This window comes from Phyllostomus hastatus, unplaced genomic scaffold (genome assembly GCF_019186645.2).
Source record: "Phyllostomus hastatus isolate PE091 unplaced genomic scaffold, TTU_PhHast_1.1 phas_scaffold_78, whole genome shotgun sequence".
Taxonomy (NCBI): domain Eukaryota; kingdom Metazoa; phylum Chordata; class Mammalia; order Chiroptera; family Phyllostomidae; genus Phyllostomus; species Phyllostomus hastatus.
The window spans coordinates 66,413,381-66,434,936 of NW_025334041.1; the positions used below are offsets into that span (position 1 = coordinate 66,413,381).

At 40.9% G+C, this 21,556-nt stretch overlaps 1 protein-coding gene across 1 annotated transcript in view; it reads left to right on the forward strand.

Moving 5' to 3' along the window:
- Window positions 1-21,556, forward strand: part of VWA3B (von Willebrand factor A domain containing 3B) — a 204,174-nt gene that overhangs the window by 15,782 nt on the left and 166,836 nt on the right. The window contains exons 3-5 of the mRNA XM_045826975.1: window positions 15,784-15,878; window positions 18,249-18,499; window positions 20,147-20,306. Of these exons, the coding sequence (XP_045682931.1) occupies window positions 15,784-15,878; window positions 18,249-18,499; window positions 20,147-20,306 (506 nt within the window). The remainder of the gene's footprint in view (window positions 1-15,783; window positions 15,879-18,248; window positions 18,500-20,146; window positions 20,307-21,556) is intronic.

Sequence of the window (21,556 nt, forward strand, 5' to 3'; positions counted from 1 at the left end):
TCCTGTAAACCCTTCTTCTTTCCCCTGAAATTCCTTCCCCTCTCCCTTCTGGTCACTGTGAGACTGTTCTCTGTTTCAGTGTCTTTGGTTATATTTTGCTTGTTTCTTTGTTTTGTTGTTTAGGTTCCTGTTAAAGGTGAGGTCATACCATATTTGTCTTTCACCACCAGGTTTATTTCACTCAGTATAATGCTTTCCAGTTCCATCCATGCTGCCACAAAGGGTAGGAGCTCCTTCTTTCTTTCTGCTGCATAGAATTCCATTGTGTAAATTTACCACAGTTTTTTGGCCCATTCATTTACTGATGGGTACCTAGGTTGCTTCCAACACTTGGGTATGGTAAATTGTGCTGCTATGAACATTGGGGTGCATAGGTTCTTTTGGATTGGTGTTTCAGGGTTTTTAGGATATGATCCTAGCAGTGGAATTGCTGGGTCAAAAGGCAGATCCATTTTTAGTTTTCTGAGAAAATTCCATACTGTTTTACATAGTGGTTGTACCAGTCTGCAGTCCCACCAACAGTGCACTGGAGTCCCTTTTGCTCCACAACCTCTCTAACACTTGTTTGTTGCTTTGTTTATGATGGCCATTCTGACCAGTGTGAAGTGGTATCTCAATGTGGTTTTAATGTGCATCTCTCTGATAGCTAGCGATATTGAGCATCTTTTCATGTGTCTCTGGATCTTCTGTATGTCCTCCTTGGAGAAGTGTCTATTCAAGTCCTTTGCCCATTTTTTAAATGGGTTGCTTGTCTTCTTAGAGTGTAGTCATGTAAGTTGTTTATATATTTTGGAGCTCAAACCCTTGTCTCAGTTATTGGCAAATATGTTTTTCCATATGGTTGGTTCTCTTTTCATTGTAATGCCGTTTTCTTTAGCCACACAGAAGCTTTTTATTTTGAGATCCCATTTGTTTATTTTTTCCTTTATATCCCTTGCTCTAGGGGACATATCAATGAAAGTATTGCTGCATGGAATATCTGAGATTTTCCTGCCTATGTTCTTCTCTAGGACTTCAATGGTGTCACAGCTTATATTTAAATATTTTATCTACTTTGAATTTATTTTTGTGTATGGTATAAGTTGGTCCTCAAGTTTTATTTTTTTGCATGTAGCTGTCTAGTTCTCCCAACACCATTGTTGAAGAGGCTATTTTTACTCCATTTTATGTTGCTGTCCCCTTTGTCAAATATTAATTGACCACAGAGACTTGGGTTTATTTCTGGGCTCTCTGTTCTGTTCCACTGGTTCATGTGCCTGTTTTTATGCCAGTACCAAGCTGTTTTGATTACAGTGGCATTATTATACAGTTTGCTATCAGGTATTGTGATCCCTCCTACTTTGCTCTCCTTTCTCAAAATTGCAGGGGCTACTCAGGGTCATTTTTGTTCCATATAAATTTTTGAAGTGTTTGTTCTATGTCTGTGAAATATGCCATTGGTACTTTAATAGGTATTGCATTGAATGTGTAAATTGATTTGGGTAGTATGGACATTTTGATGATGTCAATTCTTCTGATCCATGAACATGGTGTATGTTTCTATTTTTTTGTGTCTTCCTTGATTTCTTTCTTCAGTGTTATGTAGTTTTCTGCATACAGGTCTTTAACCTCCTTGGTTAGGTTTATTCCTAGGTATTTTATTTTTCTTTTTGCTATATCAAATGGGATTTTTTTCTAGATTTATGCTCCTGCTGTTTTCTTGTTGGTGTACAAAAATGCCCTTGATTTCTGGATATTGACTTTGTATCCCACTGTTTTGCCATTTTCATTTATTAGGTCGAGTAGTTTTTTGGTGGAGTCTATAGTATTTGCTATGTACACTAGCAAACAATGACAGTTTTGTTTCCTCCTTTCTGATTTGGATGCCTTTTATTTCCTTTTCTTGTCTGATCACTGTGGCTAAAACTTCTAATACTATATTGAATAGAAGTGGTCAAAGTGGACAGCCTTGTCTTGTTCCTGATCTTAGTGGAAAACATTTTAGTTTTTGCCCATTGAATATGATGTTGGCTATAGGTTTCTCATATATGGCCCTATTTATGTTGAGGAATGCTCCCTCTATTCCCACATTGCTGAGTGTTTTTATCATAAATGGGTGCTGTCCTTTATCAAATGCTTTTTCTGCATCTATTGCTATGATCATGTGATTTTTGTCTTTGCTTTTGTTTATGTGGTGTATTACATTTACTGATTTGCAAATATTGAACCATCCTTTCATACCTGGGATGAATCCCATTTGATCATGGTGTATGATCTTTTTAATGTATTGTTGGATGCAGTTTGTGAATATTTTGTTGAGGATTTTAGTATCTGTGTTCATCACCCATATTGGCCTGAAGTTTTCTTTCTTTGTTTTGTCCTTATCTGGTTTTGGGATTAGCATGATGCTGGCTTTATAAAAAGAGTTTGTGAGTCTTCCATCTATTTGGATTTTTTGGAATCGTCTGTGAAGGATAGGGGTTAGCTCTTCCTTAAATGCTTTGTAGAATTCCCTGTAAACCATCTGGTCCAGGGCTTTTGTGTGTCAGGAGTTTTTTTACTACTGCTTCAATTCCACCTTTTGTTATAGGTCTATTCAGGCTTCTGCTTCTCCTTCATTGAGTTTTGGAAGATTATATTTTTCTAGAAATTTGTCCATTTCACCTAGGTTTTCAGATTTCTTGGCATACAGTTATTTGTAGTAATTTCTTACAATTCTTTGTATTTCTGTGGTGTCAGTTGTAATCTCTCCTCCTTCATTTCTGGTTGTGTTTATTGGGTCTTCTCTCTTTTTTTCTTGATGAGCCTGCTTAAAGGTTTGTCAATTTTCTTCATCTTTTCAAAGAAGCAGCTCCTGGATTCATTGATCCTTAGAATTGTGCTTTTAGTCTCTATGTCATTGAATTCTGCTCTGATCTTGGTTTTTTTCTTCCTTCTACTTGCTCTGGGCTGTCTTTGTTGTTGTTCCTCCAGTTCTTATAGGCATAGGGTTAGGTTGTTTGTTGGAAATGTTTCTATCTTTTTTTGGTAGGCCTGTATCGCTATGAACTTCCCTCTGAAGACTGCCTTCACTGTGTCCCATAAGGTTTGGACTGTTGTGAGTTCATTTTTATTTGTTTCCAGAAGCTTTTTGATTTCTTCCCTAATTTCATCTTGACCCATTCATTGTTTAATAGCATGCTAGTTAATCTCCATGATTTTGAGTGTTTTGTTTTTTTCCCCTTGAGGTTGGTTCCTGGTTTCCATCCCTTGTGGTCTGAGAAAATGCTTGGTATGATTTCAATTTTCTTGAATTTGTTGAGGCTTGCTTTCTATCCTATTATCTGGTATATCTTCAAAAATGTTCCGTGTGCACTTGAAAAGAATGTGTATTTAACTTCTTTGGGATGAACGGCTCGGTATATATCAGTTAAGTCCATTTCATCTAGGGCATTGCTCCATTCCACAATATCTTTGTTGTTATTTTGTTTGGAAGATCTGTCTATTTTTGACAGTGGGGTGTTGAAATCCCCTACTATAATTGTGTTGCTGTCAATATTTTCTTGAAGTCCTCTAAGATTTTCTTATGTATTTGGGTGCTCCTATTTTGGGTGCATATATATTTACAATGTTCGTGTCTTCTTGGTGGATTCTTCCCTTGAGTATTATGAAGTGACCTTCTGGGTCTCTCTTTATGGCCCTTTTTTTGGAAGTGTATGTTGTCTGATATGAGTATTGCTACCCCGGCTTTTTTTCCTGTCTGTTTGCTTGGAAAATTTGTTTCCAGCCCTTCACTTTCAGCCTGTGTAGGTCTTTTGTTTTAAGGTGGGTCTCTTCTAGGCAGTATATGTGTGGGTCATGTTTTCTTATCCATTCAGCTATTCTATGTCTTTTATTGGAGCATTTAATCCATTTACATTTAAGGTTATTACTGATAGGTAATTATTCATTGCCATTTTCATAACTGTGTTCCTCTTTCTCTCTCTTTTTTTTTCCTTCCTTTTCTTAAAGCAGTACCTTTAGCATCTCTTGCAGAGCTGGTTTGGTGGAGATGTATTTTTTTAAACTTCTTTTGTCTAGGAAGCTCCTTATTTGGCCCTCTATCTTGATTGAGAGCCTTGCTGTGTAAAGCAGCCTTGGTTGCAGGCCTCTGGTTCTCATTACTTGGAATATTTCTTCCCAGTCTCTTCTGGCTTGGAGTGTTTCCATTGAGAAGTCAGCTGCTAACTTATCGGGGCTGCATTGTATGTTACTTCCTGTTTCTCCTTTGCTGCCTTTGAGATTCTCTCTTTGTCTTGGAATTTTGCCATTTTAATTATGATGTGTCTTGAAGTGAGCCACTTTGGGTTCCTCTTGATTGGGACTCTCTGTGTTTCCTGGATTTGTGTGATTTTCTCTAATCAAATTAGGGAAGTTTTCCATCATTACTTTTTCAAATAGGTTTCCTATCCCTTGCTCTTCTTCTTCTCCTTCTGGTATCCCTATTATATGGATATTATTATGTTTAATATTGTCTTGCATTTCTCTTAATCCCTCTTCATTCTTTCTGAGCCTCTTTTCCTTTTCTTGCTCAATTTGGGTACTTTCTTCTACTTTGTGTTCCAGTCATTGATCTGATCATCTGTTTCGTCGATCCTTTTGATTCCTTCTACTGTGTCCTTCAGTTCAGAAATTGTACTCCTCATTTCCTCTTGGCCCTTGTTGATAGTTTCTATTTCCTTTTTCATGTTGATATAGTTTTCAGTGAGTTCATTTCAGTTTCCCTGCAGTTTCTGATAATTCATTGTGAGCTCATTGAGCTTCCTGATAACCATTGCTTTGAACTCAATATCTGATAGTTGAGCTGCCTGTATTTCATTTAGCATTCTTTCTGAGGTTTCCTCCCTTCCTTTCATTTGAGGATTGTTTCTTTGTCTTCCCATTGTTTGCGAGACTCTTCTTGTTAGCTTCACCTTCTTAAATTTATCTGTTCTGGCTCCCTGGGTTTATGGTGTGAACTTCTGTGGGAGAATACCTATGAGATTCAGTGGTGCAGTCTCCTTGATCTCCCGAGCTCACTGGTCTTGGGCTGTCATTTAAGTTGGCTCTGTGTTTTTCTTTGGGTTTGCTTGTTGTTGGGTCTCTTTTTTGGTGGGTCCTTCCCACCAGCAGGTTAACTGAGAGTCACTCTCTCTACCACCTCTTGTATTTTGTTGTGCTGGTGAGAGCAGGTTGTATTGAAGCTCGTTCTCCCATGTATACAAGGTGTTGAGGATTCTCTTTTGGTCTTGTTCAGTTGTTTGTACTGGGTAGTTTCTCCACTATTTAGTTGTATTTCCAGATAGGTCCTGGGTTGAGGTTTATGTGGTTTCTACTCCCTGCTTCACCTTCTTCTATTGTTATCTGTTGGTGGTTTCTTTGTTGTTGGGTTTCCTCTTCCAGTGGGTATCCCGGTGTTCACCGCTTCCACCTACTCTTTTTTGTGATCAGTTGTAGGGGGCAGGCAAAATGGTTTAAAACAGCAGAAAAGTATTCTATGATATTTACAGTAGCAGCTGGTAGAGAAGAGATAGGAGATCCTTTGGCTATGTATAATGTTAGCCATGATCTTCAACCCAACTAGCCACTTTTTAGAAAGGATGGAAAAAAGATAAGACTCTTTTTGGGGAGGGAAGGATTGTGGGTTAGCTCTAGAAAGCAATGAGGTTGTGGGAGGTCAGATTCTGAGGTAAGGTAAGGGTAAAGGATAGTAAATAGATGTAGTGTGTGAGAGAATGGAGTTAACCACTACAGTACTAGAGTTCAGGAAACTGTGAAGTGGGCTAAGATCTGGGAGGGGTGTTGTGAGGTATTTACAATGGTATGGAACAGCTATTATTTACAATTTACAATAATATTAGAGCAACAATCATATGACAGAATCTATTTGGTCTGGATAACAAGAATAGGGAGTATAGGACCTTGAGTAATGTGTTGATGGAACACGAGTGAAGTGAGGGACAGTAAATTAGCAATACACTATGAAAGAGAGAACAGGGGAAACCTGTCAAATGATACAATTTAACCAGCCAAGCAAAGAAGACTAAACAGAAAGAAGAGGAATATAAAAATACTATTAAAATAAAAGATGTCAGAATAATGAAAAATAATAATAATACAAATATGCAATAACTTGTAGGTTCTCTGTAATAGCAAAGTGAAATTTGTCACACTGTCTCAGCTGTTGGGATGCCCCCTCTTTGGGTCCAACTCTGGTCTTTTCACACTTCCAGGTTTTTTTGTCTCACTTGTGGGTATTTAAAAAAAAGCAGAAGGAAGGAAGAAGAGATAAAATTGGAAAGCAAGGAAAAGGAATAAAACAGGAAAGAAGGAAAGAGAGGAAAAAGGAATTGAAAGATAAAAATAATAAAAATTTAAAAATTACTTTAAAAATAAAAAGGCACTTGTTGGTTTCAAACTGGCCAAACCGGTTTTTCTGGTCTTGCTGGCTGCAGCAGGCTGAGGGGCAATTGGTATGGCTTTTCTCCCTTTCCATTATGCACTCAGTCAGCCTCCCCCCACTATCCCCAGAGCTAGCCTGGCACCTCTCCCCAGTGCCTTGGGTGTAGGATCCAGGCCTTCCTGAGAGTGCACTTTCCCTGGGGTTACTGCTGTGGGTTGGGGTGCAGGCACACATGTGCTCAGCCACGTTGCCTCGGTCCCATGGGTTCGGGTGCGCACCCTTCCCAGTGTTATGGGGGTGTGCAGGGCCTTCTGCGCAACCTTCTGTGCAACCTTGGGATTGCTGCTGGCTGGGTGGGGAGTAGGCTGGAGCAATTTCTCCAGGAGAATTCCCCAAACAGTATCTCTTTTTTCACTTTTTCTTTTTGAGAAATTCCTCCTACTCAAGCCTGCCACTGTGTACAACGGCCTAGCTTCTCACACAGCCAGTTCTCCAGCACAGCCAATTCTCTAGCCAGACCCTGGACTATAAGGGTCAGGGCCCATCACTGCATGACTCTCAACTCTCCTCAACTGGCGTCCACAGACTCCGTGGGTGTTGACAGACCCTGTGTGTTTGCCACTTAGTCCTTATTCCCCTCTCTGCAACTTCAAGCAACCAGGTCTCTCCAGGTGCTGCTTAAACCTTTTTTGACCAGAGAGGGAGCAGTTGACCTGGCTCTCTCCCAAGGACCTTGTGGCAGACCCAGCACGCACTGGGCCTGAGGCTGCAGTCACCCTGGTCCCTGCACTGATCCCTGGGACCTTATTGTCCTGAAGCACTCTCCTTACCATCTCGTTTTTTAGTGTCCGCTACAATTTTTGGTCTTTTATTTTCATATATGCTGGAGTACTGTTGGCTGTTTGCTCTGTTCCTCCGTAGATTGGCTAGGTTTTTCTCCCATGTGTAGGGGGAAGTGGAATCTGTTCCGTCCTACCTCATTGCCATCTTCCCTCGTCTCATTTAGCTCTTATTCTGGGGATTCTTACTTACCTTTTGTTTGTAGGTTATTCCTTTGTTTCCCCGTTTCAGGTGACTTTTTTTTTCTGCACCTCAGATTGCTCTGCTTTGACTGCCAGTCTTTGTGGGGTGGCCTTCTGTGGTATGAGTTATGTGGGACTCAGGATACAGTCTTTTTGATCTTATCTGGATGTTCCAATGATGCCCTTTATTCAGTTTATGTGGGTTCTCTTATTATAGTTGGGCTTTGATTATTTATGGCTCATTCTTTGGTGGGTTCTCCCTTCTAGATGGCTTCCTGGGAGTAACAACCCCCACCACATTTTGTATGCTGTTGTACAGGTACTGGTTAACAAAGCAGTACTACCCAGAAAACAAAACTCACACCAGCAAAAATATCCCCCTACCATTTCAGCACTATCAACAGCAAATAAGCAAAGATTAATAAAGGTGGAAAGAGAATAAGAATATTATAAGCAAGAGAAAAGAAAATGATATACCTACAGTAAACAAAGATGATTTTGAGAGGATAGAGGTAGGAGGAATAATTAGAGTTAAGGATAGAATCAGGCTAAGGAAAGGAAAATATAAAATTCCAAACTTAAATAAGCAATGGCTAGAGGAAGACAAAATGAAGCAAGACAGAGGTAGAGTAACCTATGAGATTTGAAATAAAAAGTAGTGAACAAATAAGAATACAATTGAAAAACAGCAATAACTGCAATATCCATGCTGAACCAGCCACAATTGATAAAGGTGGAAATAAAATAAGAATATTATAAGAAAGGGAAAAAGACTGTGAGCTGTCTAAGGGCAGGGAGAATGATTTTGAGAGGATAAAGGGAGGAGAAATAGCCACAGTAAGGAATAGGAACAAAACATAGAGGGGAAATGTAAAAATTACAACAAAAATAAGAAAGGCTAGGAAGAAGGCAAAATGGAGTAAGACAAGGGATGGGTACTATCTGAGATTTAAAATAAAAAGTAAAGTAAAAGTATAAAAAAGAATGAAAAATAAAAGACAAAAATAGTGAATTAGTTGGAATACACTTGGAAGAAACGAAGAAATATTAAAGGGCTATGCAAGAGAAAAAATAATGCTAATTCTGAAGAAGAATGCTATGGAATTCATCTCAGTAGACTTTGGTATTTACCTCTGTCTTCTGCTTCTGGATCCATCTCTGGGTTTTTATCAGCTCAAGGTCTAGCAGTGGGTCATCCACCTTCTAGCATCCCTGCATATACCACTTTCACTTGCCTCTGTTGCAACTGGGAGGGTAGGTCTCCCCTGCCAGGCACTGGTCAGTCTTGTGGGAAAATTGTGGCTGTGTTCCCTTACCCCTGTGCCACCTGTCTTGGTCTGTGTCAGCTTATTTCCAATTATGTATAGTTTCTGGTGAATTAGCTGTCTGTTTCAAGGGAGGGGCAGATCTGTGTAAGAGGGTCAGTTCTTTCCTGCTTGGTGCTGTTGACAGCTCTGTGAGAGAGCTGAGGCTGGGCGGGTCCTGATTATCCCTTGCTGCATAGATTTCTGATCTCCCTGACTTACTGGCCTCAGTTGAATAGGGCCCTAGGAACCAGTATATTTTCTCTCCCTGAGAGAAGTTCAAAATGGGTCCTTTTGAAGATTCTCTTCCTGCCTTTCTCCTGCAGATATGTACTCTGCAGGGGGTTTTTGAGACTGTCTTGTTTGTTCTGCCAGCTCTGCAGGAGGTAGGGGCTGGGCAGTCCTTCCCTTCTCCCAGAGGTTTGATTTCTGCCAGGGAAGGGTGTTCTGCCTGGCTGTAAATAATCTCAGGTGCTCAACTCTTGCCCATCTAATTTCCAACCCACTGCCCTTGTAGTAGAAACAGTCCCAAACTCTCTGTTTTAGGTAGCCTCTGGCTTGCTAACTGCACTGGGCTGGGGCCAGAAATCCCTTTGCTGTGCACTTCTCTAATCTCCCTGCCCAGCTATATTCAGTGGGAGAAAACTGCACGTTAAATCTTGCCCCTTTGTTGGCAAGGCAGCTGTACATGGGGTCACTGCCCAGCATGCTTCCACTCCCCCTTTAAAATAAGTCTTTCTGAGGCATACCCACTGCAGCACCAAGTCACTATCCAGCTTTCCACCTACACCACCTCTCCAAATAGCCAGAAGTCTCTCACAGGTATGGCTGGCTGCTGCCTGTATCTGCCTGACCCAGGTACAAATGAGTCCCTCTCTCTTTCTCTGTCATTCTCCTGTTGTGGAAAATCCACCCACACGCGGGGAGATAATGAAGCACGAACTTTATTACCCCGGGGGCCCAGAGGGGGTGGCTAACATCCAAATCCTCTGAGCCCCGATCCTCACTCTCCCGGGGTTTAAATAGTCCCGGGCTTCCTACCTACGTGGCGAAGCAAGGTTACAGAAGCCGAATGCGGAAGTTAGGTCTAGCTACCTTATATGGGAGACAAAGAGAAAACTCAGGAGGAATTTGCAGAAGCAAGGAGCGAGGAGCTTATCATGGGAGTCTGTGTAGGACCTTGAGTAACTGGCCGTTGCTTTGGTTACGACTTGTCAGCTTCTACAGTCCTGTGTGAAACTTTGCAAGTGTTACAGTTACAGAGCATAAGAAACCTTTGGAGTTTTCTTTTCCTGCCACACTCCCAGTTGTCATTTGGTGCTGCAGCTATGGAAGATGAGCTGCTGGCTGTGTGTGTGTAGCCTGGATATCCCCAACCTCACACATCTCCCCAAGTCATCCAGGTGCATGTCTGTGGGTTCCCTGCTTAGGACCAGGGCTCCCTGCCCTGGGAGGGGAGGGAGCTGTGAAGCTGCAGTTTCTGATCAATCTCTTCACATCTACAGGACCATGCACAGGGTATTTCCTATTCAACTTATAAAATCTCTATACTGCCCATTGTGAAGCATCCACAATTGATAAAGGTGAATACAAGGAGTACTCTGTACTCCTTGGCTCAAAGCTTCATATCAGCTAAGATTCCTTTCATTGTTCAGGTTATTTGTCAGCCAAGAATCCAAGTTGGGGGCAAGGGCAAGTGGACTCAGCTTCCGCCTACTTAGCTGCTATCTTCCCCCTCTTAATTTTTGATTCAACAATCAAACATAATGTAATAAACTTGAGAAAGGCTATTATATTGATCCATATTTGTACTTACCATGTTTCTATCACATTCTTTTATTACCTCCTTTGTGTTTATAGAACTTTCTTTATTCATCTTCAAAAGTAGCTCTGCTGTCAACAAATCTTTTTAGTTTCTTGTCTGACAGTATCTTTATTTCATCATTATTCCCAAAGAATAATCTCTCCATATGTAAGTTTAGGGTTGACAGTTTTTTCTTTTTTCTAAGTATATTTTATTGATTATGCTATTACAGTTGCCCCAATTTTTCCCCCTTTGTCTCCCTGCCCTTAGATCATGTCCATGTGAAACCAGAAAAGACACTGGTATTGGGCTGCCTGTCACTACCAAACTCAATAAGCAATGACAGTGATTGAATCTTTATGGTGCTTTATTCAGATGGCTGGCAATCTGAGAAGATCGTGGGTTCATACCCTAACAGACCATCTTCCCTTTTCTTTCCAGGCCAGACTTTTTATAACAGAGAATAAACAAGGTGCTGTGAGGGCTTTGAGATTCAGGGAGGATGAAGTGAAAGAAGCTGCAACATTCCTGTCCTGGGCAGTTAGCTGTTCCAAGGTGGAGGTGGTCTCAGTCTCTCCCTGGAACACAAAGGCCTGTATGCCTCCAGTTGTCCCCAGGTGGTAATCTTTAGCAGTGCCCCAGGAGGTTGGCTGTCTTCCCAGGAGCCAGGATGGGCCTTATCTATCCATTCTTTCTGGAAAAAAAAAAGCTTTAACATATACATTACTTGCTAAGCTTATAACTTTTTGCCTTAATATAAAATTTTCCAGCTCTTAAGTCCCCCATCATGTGGGTTGTGCATGTAAGTTCTTTGGCTTCTCCATTTCTTCTACTGTTCTTAACATCTTCCTGTCTATTTTGTACCTACCCAATTATGCTTCTAAATCCCTGTACCTTTACCCCCATTGTCCCCCTTCCCCCTCCCAGCTGATAACTCTCCAAATGATCTCCATATCTATGATTCTATTTTATTTTAGCACTTTAAAAACATTGTGCCTCTTCCTTCTGCCTCCATGATTTTTTATCAGAAAATCATATTCATTACAATTTATTACCTGCTACTAGTATGTCACTGTTTTACTCTGATATTTCTTCATTCAATTCATTATATCTCCTTTATATACTTTCATATTATGTCCTCCTTTATAATAATACTTATAAGAATTTGTGTATTTTATATCTATTGGTGTTTACTATCTTGAAAGTTAAAAATAGAAGATGGAGGTGTAGATAAATATGGCTCACTTCCTCACACAACCACATCAAACTTACAACTAAACTATAGAACAACCATCACTCAGAACCATCAGAAATTGAGTGGAATGAAAGTCTGACAACTCTGGAAATAAAGGAACCATAAACATCCATACTGGTAGGAGGGGCAGAGATGTAGAGCGAGCTGGTCCCATATCCACATGTGGTAGATAAAAATTTGGGAGGGATATCACAAGAGTGAGGAGTCCTGGCTCCATACCAGACCACCTGGCCCAGGGTTCCAGTGCCAGGAAAATAAGTCCCCATAACTTCTGGCTGCAAAAACCAATGGGGATTGAGTTGATGGAAGAAAGTTCTGCAGTTCCTTTTTTTTTAGTGTTTTAAAAACAATTTTATTTATTTTTAGAGAGGGGGAAGGGAGAGAGAAAGAGAGAGAAAAACATCAATGTGTGGTTGCCTCTCGTATGCCCCCTACTGGGGACCTGGCCTGCAGCCCAGGCATGTGCCTTGACTAGGAATTGAACTGGTGACCCTTTGGTCTGAAGGCCAGCACTCAATCCACTGAGCCACACCAGCCAGGGCCCAAGCAGTTTTTTTCTAAAGAACTCACACACGGACTTATTTGTACTCACTCCCTCTCAGCTCTTGCGCAGGGGCAACAGCTTAAAAAGACACCAATACAGGTGCCTTTTTACAGGGAGGAACTGAAGTATTTGACATCAGGGTGAGAGCTGAGGGACAACTTTCTGTTAGACAGAAAAGAGGGCAGAGGCCATTGTCCCTTCTCTGAACCCTTCTCCCACAGAACCATAGAGTGTCAGGCAGGCGCCATATCTGAAATTCCATCAACTTGGCTAACACTGTTTGCCCCACCCTGGAGATCCCCTAGGGCTCTGCCCCACCCAACTTATAGGCCCACCCAAGTTGTTAACAGTGGCTTTTCCATACAAAGGGGTGGTCTTGGCTCATGCCTCACAACTTCATAAACAGTTTCAAACAAGTAACAGCTACCCTTAGTGAGCTCCTAGCCCTTGTACCACTTGCTGTGTGGCCCCAGGACTGGCACTAGCAGCAGACAGCTTTGGATCACAGTTTGGCTTTGCCTGGGAATCTCTAAGCCCAGCACAAGTAGCAGCCATCTGCAATTGGCTTTATAGCTCATGCAGAGTGGCCCTGGTCAGAACACAGGTGGGGGCTGAACTTGGCTTGTACCACCAGGGAATCCTCAGAGCCTACAAACCCAGTGGATAGCTACAGATCACATAGGAACACCACCAGTCTTCCCCTGTGCAGCTGATCCTCCACAGAGGGTGGAGGTCGGTGGTCAGTGGTCACAGCCAGTCCTTGCAGCTGACTGGCCTGGCTAAATCTCTCCCATTGCCCTGCTAACAGCCACCAAGGCTCTACTACAAGAGGAGCCCACAAGGAGGTTGCACCTCGAGTACCCAGCTTGGGTGATAGGGAGGCTGTGCCACTGGACCTTACAGGACATCTACTACATTAGGCATGCCACTAAGACATGGAGTCAAAGCAGCTCTACCTAATACATAGATACAAACACAGGGAGGCTGCCAAAATGAGGAGACGAAGAAACATGGCCCAAATGAAAACAGGTCAAACAGGTCAAAACTCCAGAAAAGAGACTAAATGAAATGGAGATAAATGATCTATCAGATGCAGAGTTCAAAACACTGGTTATAAGGATGCTCAAGGAACTTAGTGAGGACCTTAACAGCATAAAAGAGTACAGTCAGAAAGGAAGAATACCCTAATTGAAATAAAGAAGAATTTACAGGGAAAGAACAGTAGAGTGAATAAAGCTGAGAATGAAATCAATGGTTTGGAATATAAGGAAGCAAAAACAACCAATCTGAATATCAAAAAGAAGAAAGAATCCAAAAGAATGATGATAGTGTAATCAGTCTCTGGGATAACTTCAAGATTTCCAACATTCTCATCATAGGTGTGCCAGAAGGAGAAGAAAAAGAGCAAGAAACTGGAACTCTATTTGAAAAAATAATGAAAGAAAACTTCCCTAATTTGGTAAAGGAAATAGACATGCAATTCCAGGAAGCACAGAGAGTCTCAAACAAAATAGATGCAAAGAGGCCCACTCTAAGACACATCATAATTACAAAGCCAAAGGTCACAGATAGAGAGAGAATCTTAAAAGCAACAAGAGAAAAGTAGTTATTTACCTAAAGGAGAGTTCCTATAAGACTGTCAGCTGACTTCTTAAAAGAAACTTTGCAGGCAAGAAGGGATTGGCAAGAAATATTCAAAGTCATGAAAAGCAGGGACCCACAGCTGAGATTGTTCTACTCAGCAAAGCTATCAAAGGGCAGATAAAGAGTTTCCCAGATAAGGAAAAACTAAATGAGTTCATCATCACCAAACCATTATTACATGAAATGTTAAAGGGACTTATTTAATAAAAAGTAAAAGATCAAAACTATGAACAATAAAATGGAAAAAATACGTATCTATCAACAACTGAATATAAAAAACAAACTAAGCAAACAAGAACAGAGACAGAATCATGGTATGGAGAGCATTTTGATGGTTGCCAGATGGGAGGGGTATATGGGAGAGTGAGTGAAGAGGTGAGCAGATTAAGAAGTACAAATAGGTAGTTACAGAATAACCATGAGAATATAAAGTCTAGTATAGAAAATGGAGAAACCAAAGAACTTATGACCCATGGGAATGAACAATGGTGTGGGGATTTCTACAGAGACGGTACTTCTTTTACATTGAAGGGTATAGGTTAGTTAACAATTAATATCAGCAGCACATAGAGATGGTATTTGGGCAATAAGATAACAATGAGAGCTTCCATGATCTCTCCTCTTCTGGAAGATTATGCCCCGAGGGGTCTGGAAAAACATTACTCCATTATCTTAGATGCAAAAAGACAATAGACAAGGCTTAGTTAAGGCAAAGATTGACCATTGTCAAGGCAGATACTGGCCTAGGACCTGACTACTCAACACAACTCACTTTTAGTTAGGAAGTTTTAATTCCCGACTACCCTATTCAGTTACTTTAGGTCTCTTGAGTTTGTGAGGCCACCATGCAGGCTTCCCCTGAGCCAGTCAGCTTTAGTATGTGGCCCCTTTTTCATCCACATGAGTGAGATCATTGTTGGTGGAATTCAAGAACCCATTCTTTACTATTATGAACATTGAAGTTCAAGTCTTGCAAATTAAAATTCAGTCATGCCCTTTCTGCCTTCCTAAAGTAGGCTGTTATCCTGCCTCCCTGGAAAGGCAGAGAATGGACACACTGGATCCAAGAGTACCACCATTCTGTCTTCCATCTTTGGGACTTTATAACAGCAACAATAACATAATAATCATAATAAGAACATCTCTGGGAAGCTTTGTCTCATCTTCTGTCTTGCCAAGTCAGAGTTAGTCCTTGAATCGTCTCTGTAATCTTCTGTTCCATGAAGGAGTAAAATGGTTTTAGGCAGTATTATATTCCCATTCTGTAAGCACTGTGCTTATCGTGTGGTGGGTGCTCAATATGTGTTTGAGCAACAGATGTTGAATAGTTGAGCACATAATCAAAAAAATCTTGTGGTTGTTGACATTACATGTGAGTATTTAGAATCTATTACCAGCTTGCTTCATTCACTCATCTATTCATGAACCCTCACTTGAGAGAACGATAGATAATATCTAAGTTTAACTTTTAAAATTCTGAAAACAAGTCTAAGTCCTGAATAAAAGTTTTCAGAAATTAAACACAACTTCTCTGTTTTCTTGTTGACCTGTGACTTAATCATACTTTACAGAAGAACCAGGAAAGCAAGAAGCAAACCCTGTTTTCCTTCACATTCATTCATATATTAAAGTATTATTCATGTCTTAAACAGTTGCATTTATCATAGCTCCTAGAAACACTTTATTATTTGGATCAGAATACAAAGCATCAGAGTGTTGCTGTCACTGGGGATATAATTTGAATGGTGCCAGAGAAAAGCATTTTTAACTAAAATAAGAAGCATTGGCAACACCATTTTGATTGTGTTTTTTTTTTTACATAAAAATGCAGATTATGTGGCTTCTCTAGGGAGATTTGTGGCTTCCCGGTATGCTGATGGCCTGTTTCCACAGGTCTGCAGAGCAGAAGATGGTACGGCATACAACGTAAGTGGGAGTTCCTGATGCCCTCTGGACGTGGTCCATGTGTTGTGGCTGTGCTGAACAAATTTCACACGGACTATGGAAGTCCTGTGGGAAAAAAGGGATGACATGGCCATTCTCTAAGTGAGAGAGAAGTTCCTGACCCCTGCTTGGACAGGCTTTTATTGCTTTTCTGGGTACATTACATTGAGGATGGTCCTCATTTACTTTGCACAGGCTTGCTGTAGGTGATTACCGTTTACCGATAACAAAGGAAAGAATGTTGCCAATTACTTCAAAGAGAAGGATGTTACAGATCAAGGGGAAAAGTGGTTGAACTGGTTACACTCCATACTTAGGAGGTTTAGCACAGACTTGAGGAAGTTAAAGATATGCAGTAAACATTTGCTGCCTCAGTTCAGGGTGAGGGAGTTTTAGCAAAAGCAAGCCTCATAGCAACCCAGGTACAATACAGGCCTGATTCCCCACAGGAGAACCTATCTGTGGGCATGGGTCCTGTGTGCCAGACTTCATGCCCTACTGACCATTCTGAATGGGGGCTGGGCTACATTCTCCATACTATGTGGAATGGTCCCCTATATTTTCCCCCTTGTTTTTAGTTAGGACCACTATAGATCCCACAAAGCTTGCTACTTGCTGGTCTCTTACATAACCCTGGGAAAATAATTTGCAAATGTAGCAAAGTACACAGAGCATTATTATAATCAGTAAGCAACCAGTGGCTCCAAAGACCCACACTCTGGTTAAGTTCATCAAAGTAGTTTTTTGGGGTTTAGCCAGCTGAGATTATCACAGAGAGTTTGAAAAACCTCTTGCTTGGTTAAGTGTTGAATGTCCTGCAGGTGCTGATGTAATTCTAGCTGCAATTTATCAATTCATTCTTTTAAATTGGTAGAAAAATTCTCTCTTAGATGATGTTGAATATCACTCCAGGAGTACTGGATGGAATTCCTCTTTGGGGGTGGGTGATGTACAGCTCAAAGAATCCTAGATCGGAAGGGAAGAGTCCAATGGGGTGGAGGTGGGTCACTGCCAGGGAAGCCTTTTCTATGATATGGCCTCACCCTCTTTGTCAGCGGCTCCAAAGGTCCTTCTGGAGAGTAAACACAAGCATACCCTCTTCTCCAAGTTAATAGTACAACTGGGCCTTCTCATTCTCCTTCCCCTAACAGGTCTTTGTATAAGACCAAGGATGTGGGACTGCAGGCCTGTTTTACACAAGGTGTTTGTCTATGGGTGACTTTAAATTATCATCACAATTCAAAAAAAATTGTACGTATATATTGCTAGCATGGTTAAATTCCTGGGGGATGTTTCCTGAAGTTCTCATAAGGCACAGGGATGCACTGCTGAGGTCTGGGGGTGGCCCAAGCAGAGAGTCTTACACTGCTTCCATTGATGCTGGAACTTGAGGAAGAAGCTCGATTGCCAAGAGTATGGGGACAGAAAGGAGTTTAACACAGAGGGAGCAGCATGAAACAGGGCATGAAAATGTGGAATTACATGGTGTGTTCAAAAAACATATTTTCCTCAACAATTTAGGTATTTGGGGCATTTGAGGGTTTTTGAAGTTTCTAAAAAAGTACCAGATCTTTAAAATGTTGATTCTTCACTGAATAGAGTACAATTTTTTCTTATTCTGTTTCTATGTCTCCTACTACCCTACACCCTGAAAGACCTCCCACAATTGTGCCTGATCTATCTAAATAGTGCTATATTTGTGTATACAAGAAATTACCCTTAAGCCTCTGTCACCTTTGAATGACAGATTCTATAAGTATTTGTGGCATCTATAGGTGATCAAGTGATCTAGATATGGGGAGCCTGGACTGCGAGACAAGACACAGGATAAGGTCGTGAGCAAGAGGATGAGTCACTGGGGCAGCATCCTTAGAGGAAGCCAGACAGATGTGCTGGCATGTTTATAAGCATTTTCAAAAATATTTTTGGCATGTTGTAGTTAGGAAAACTTTTTAGAGGCTTATTTTTCTTTCTAGCTTTTGCTTATCTTTCTTTTTTTTTCTCCTTAATTTCTTAAAATTTCCCCTGGATATTTTCTGATAAAGATAATTCTCTAACTATAAAGATAAAACATGATCTAGAAATAGATTGTTTTAAAGAGTGCTGTGTTTTGAATAGAACACAATCATCTTTCCTTCTCTGGGGAATCAGCAGGGGGTTTTCAGTTGAAAGACTAGAACACTTCCTTTTGTGTTATGTGGGATTTGGAGGATCATCCATACAGTTGTTATTAATACACAGTTCTTGATGGCAGAGGCTTTGACTCAGTGGGCCCTGTTGTTCTTGGCTCCATGGTTCAAGATGACTTATTTTGGTGTACTTCTGTTTTCTTTTTGCTTTTATTTCATTAAGCTGACAGCCAAATCAGAACTGATCTATCAGTTTGTGGAACATTTAACACAAGCTGTGAAGAGCTATAAGCAGCGGATGGACTGGCTCACCAGCAGAAGCCAGCAGATTTTTGGTGTCATCTTGGAACAGTGCATCACCATTGTGCTGGATTTTGGTGGCATGCAGGAGGGGGAGCTTAATCTCTGCCAACACGCTCTAAAAATGGTCCTCCAGGAGCAGGTGGCTCACACAGCCAAGTTCAATATCATATGGTAAGTTTCCCACAGGAACAGGATATTTCAGTGAAACCTCATAGGTAATTTTCATTTATTCAGAGTTAAGTAGCATAACTAACAGAGCTCTATGGAAGGACTGTTTTCTTGTAATTTCCTAGACTATAGAATTCTAGCAGAGAACCAACAATGAATAAATATTGGAAAACTTTTATCTGCTTTGCACATAGCACCTTAGTTTTCAAATTAGGAGAGATTTGAAAACATCCTTTTTCAATGCAAGGCAAGGCAAAAAATATAAAAGTACAAATCATGTTGAATGCATATTTAAGGCCATAAAAATCCCTTCATTTGTCTTAGATTTTGGCTTGGATAATGAATTCAAATTTATCACCGATTTTACTGGTTTTCACACTGAGGTTGCACCTCAAGTTGATCTCCCATGGGTTCACCCCTGGCTTTGTAGAACTTCCCATATTTTGGAGGTTTCACAATCAGTCATTTATGGATTCTTGGATTTGAGAGGATTTGGACCACAGGGCCAACTTCCTGTGTGGAGTAGTGGCTCACCTCCCTGACAAGAAACATCTGGAAGGGGGGGCTTTTTCCTGAGTTTTTCTTTTTAAAAATAAATTATTTTCAGCTAAATAGATGACATCTTGGGGATGCTGCCTAATTGTATTCTACCCCAGGTTCTCATTTCTGTTACAGATATATTACTGAAGGAACTAAGTACTTAAGTCTGCAACACTTCAGCTTTCTTGGAAATGTATGCTATACCCAGATTCTCTACCTAGAGGGACACATGTGTGAGGCCCCCTCTGTCCCTGGAGGTGGGCTCCGAGAGACAACTCAGGACAATTCATTTAGTCCAGTGATTTTCAACCTTTTTCCTCTCATGACACACATAAACTAGTTACTAAAATTCTGCGGCACACCCAAAAAATATATTTTTGGCTGATCTGATAAAAAATTGGTATAATTTTGATTCATTCATACTAGACAGCTATTGTTGTGTTGGCTGTTTTCATTTTTTAAATATATTTTTGATCCTCGCCTGAGAATATATTTATTGATTTTAAAGAGAAGAGGGGGGTTTGGAGAAAGAGAAACATTGATCGGTTGCCTCTTGTATGTGCCTTGTCGGGGGATAAAACCTGCAACCTTTTGGTGCATGGTACAACACTCTGACTGACTAAGCCACCTGACCAGGGCAGAACAACATGATTTTTGATCCCCAAATGTCACTAATGGGAGTCTTTCAGAATAATGAAGACAATGTAATAAGAGAACTAGAAGTAAAATTTTAGAATAATAAAATTATTGCTGATTTGCAAATATTAATGCTGTGAGTTCTTATAAATTTACTAGTAATAGAAGATAGTCATATAAACCTGTTTATGAAAACAACTTCCCTTTATAATTTTAATGCACTTCATAATGTTTGAAATTTTCTATTCTCCTATAAACATTGTTTTCCCAAATCCAACTGATGGAAGATAATCATATTTTGGAAACCTGTCTCAAAACCAATAGTTTTGTTGATAACTTTCAGAGGCCTGGGAGGTGATTTTTTCTTCCAGCTCGCTGGTGACATTAAGGGGCTTACTGCTCATAGCTGTGAGACTGAGGGCTGACAGCTATGCTAGCCACTGCCCAGTGACAGCCCCATGCAATTCCTTTCAGGGCCTCTCAAGAGCCTGTGAAATGGCAGGAAAATACTGCTCCGGTGATGGAACAATCCATAGCTGCTGCCATCAGTTGGGTTGAGAAACTGACCTATGAGCAGGCTCTAAGCCCGACTAGCCGCCTGGATGCTCTGCTGGAAGCTGGGAAAGACAAAACTGTAAGTGTGTATCCAGGGCTTACCTCGGGTTGCAAAGTGGCTTCAAGCTTACTTCTTCACACTCAATATCCTAATACTGCCTTTTAGCTGATCTTGGTCCCTTCCCAGTGGCATGCCACAGGGGCGGCATCATGGGCATTAAAGAGTTCCGTAAGTCTTAATCCTATTGACCTCTGAATTTGGAACCTAGTAAGAAACAGATGACAGGCCCCAGGCAGGAATTAAAGTTGCAGCTTTGGTGATGGCAGAGCTGGACCGAAAAAATGAGACTCCGTAACACCTGTCCTCTGGGACTGCCTGTCTGGGCTCCCTGGTGGGGTGATTGGGGTCAACCCTCACTTAGCTACTACCAGGATAGCCACATGCTGCTCATAGCCACTGAGCATTGAGAAAGGACAGGGTATTAGGCCATAGTTCTGCATCTCTAATTCTTTAATTCCACCCTTGCTCTCCTGACAATTAGATGAATCAGGTAACCCTTGTAGGGGGAGAGGTTGGAAGAATCCTCATAGAGCCCTTAGAATAAGGAAATAGGGCTGCCCAACATCTATGTTCTGGAGCTTTCCTACACTTCCTCTTTTTCACAAATGGGTCTGTCATGTGCTTTTGAATGTGAAGTATATCCGTGCCAATGATTCATCCATTTTCAAATGTTAATGTGTTCACATATGCATTTTGATAGGGACTTTCTGGAAATAAAGATTTATCTGGAAGAAGTAACTAGCATGGTGGTGTTTTATGTGTCTTTTAGCCACAAGAGTATGTGTTTTTGTGAGTGACTATAATGGTGGGACTGTTAAGGGTAGTGGCAAGCCAGAGAGGAAGTCCTCTGGGTAGGTGGGTCCTTTTATTTGCCTCAACTCCCTGTGTGGGGGTAGGTCCCCATTCCTTTGAGATTCAGCTACTTAATTAATACCTATTAATTAATGTTCATTAATATTTAATTTCTTTGTCCATCCTGGAATCTTGGGAATTCTGTAGATTTCAAGCTTTATTCTGCTGCATTAAGAAGTCCTTCTTGAGCAAGAAGGCCATGTGCTGGCACCTTGAAAGGACAGTCCCCAGTGGTCACCAGATTGTGTTTATTGATACTGAGGATGATGGTTTAAAATTTGGAACACATTGTTTATCCTTACAAAGCCAGAAGAGCAAATGTTTCCTATTAAAGAAGAACAAAATACAAGCTGCTTTGTTCTATGGCCTTTCAAGTTTGTCTTAACATCTGTAAAATCTCAAGTGTCTGGACACTG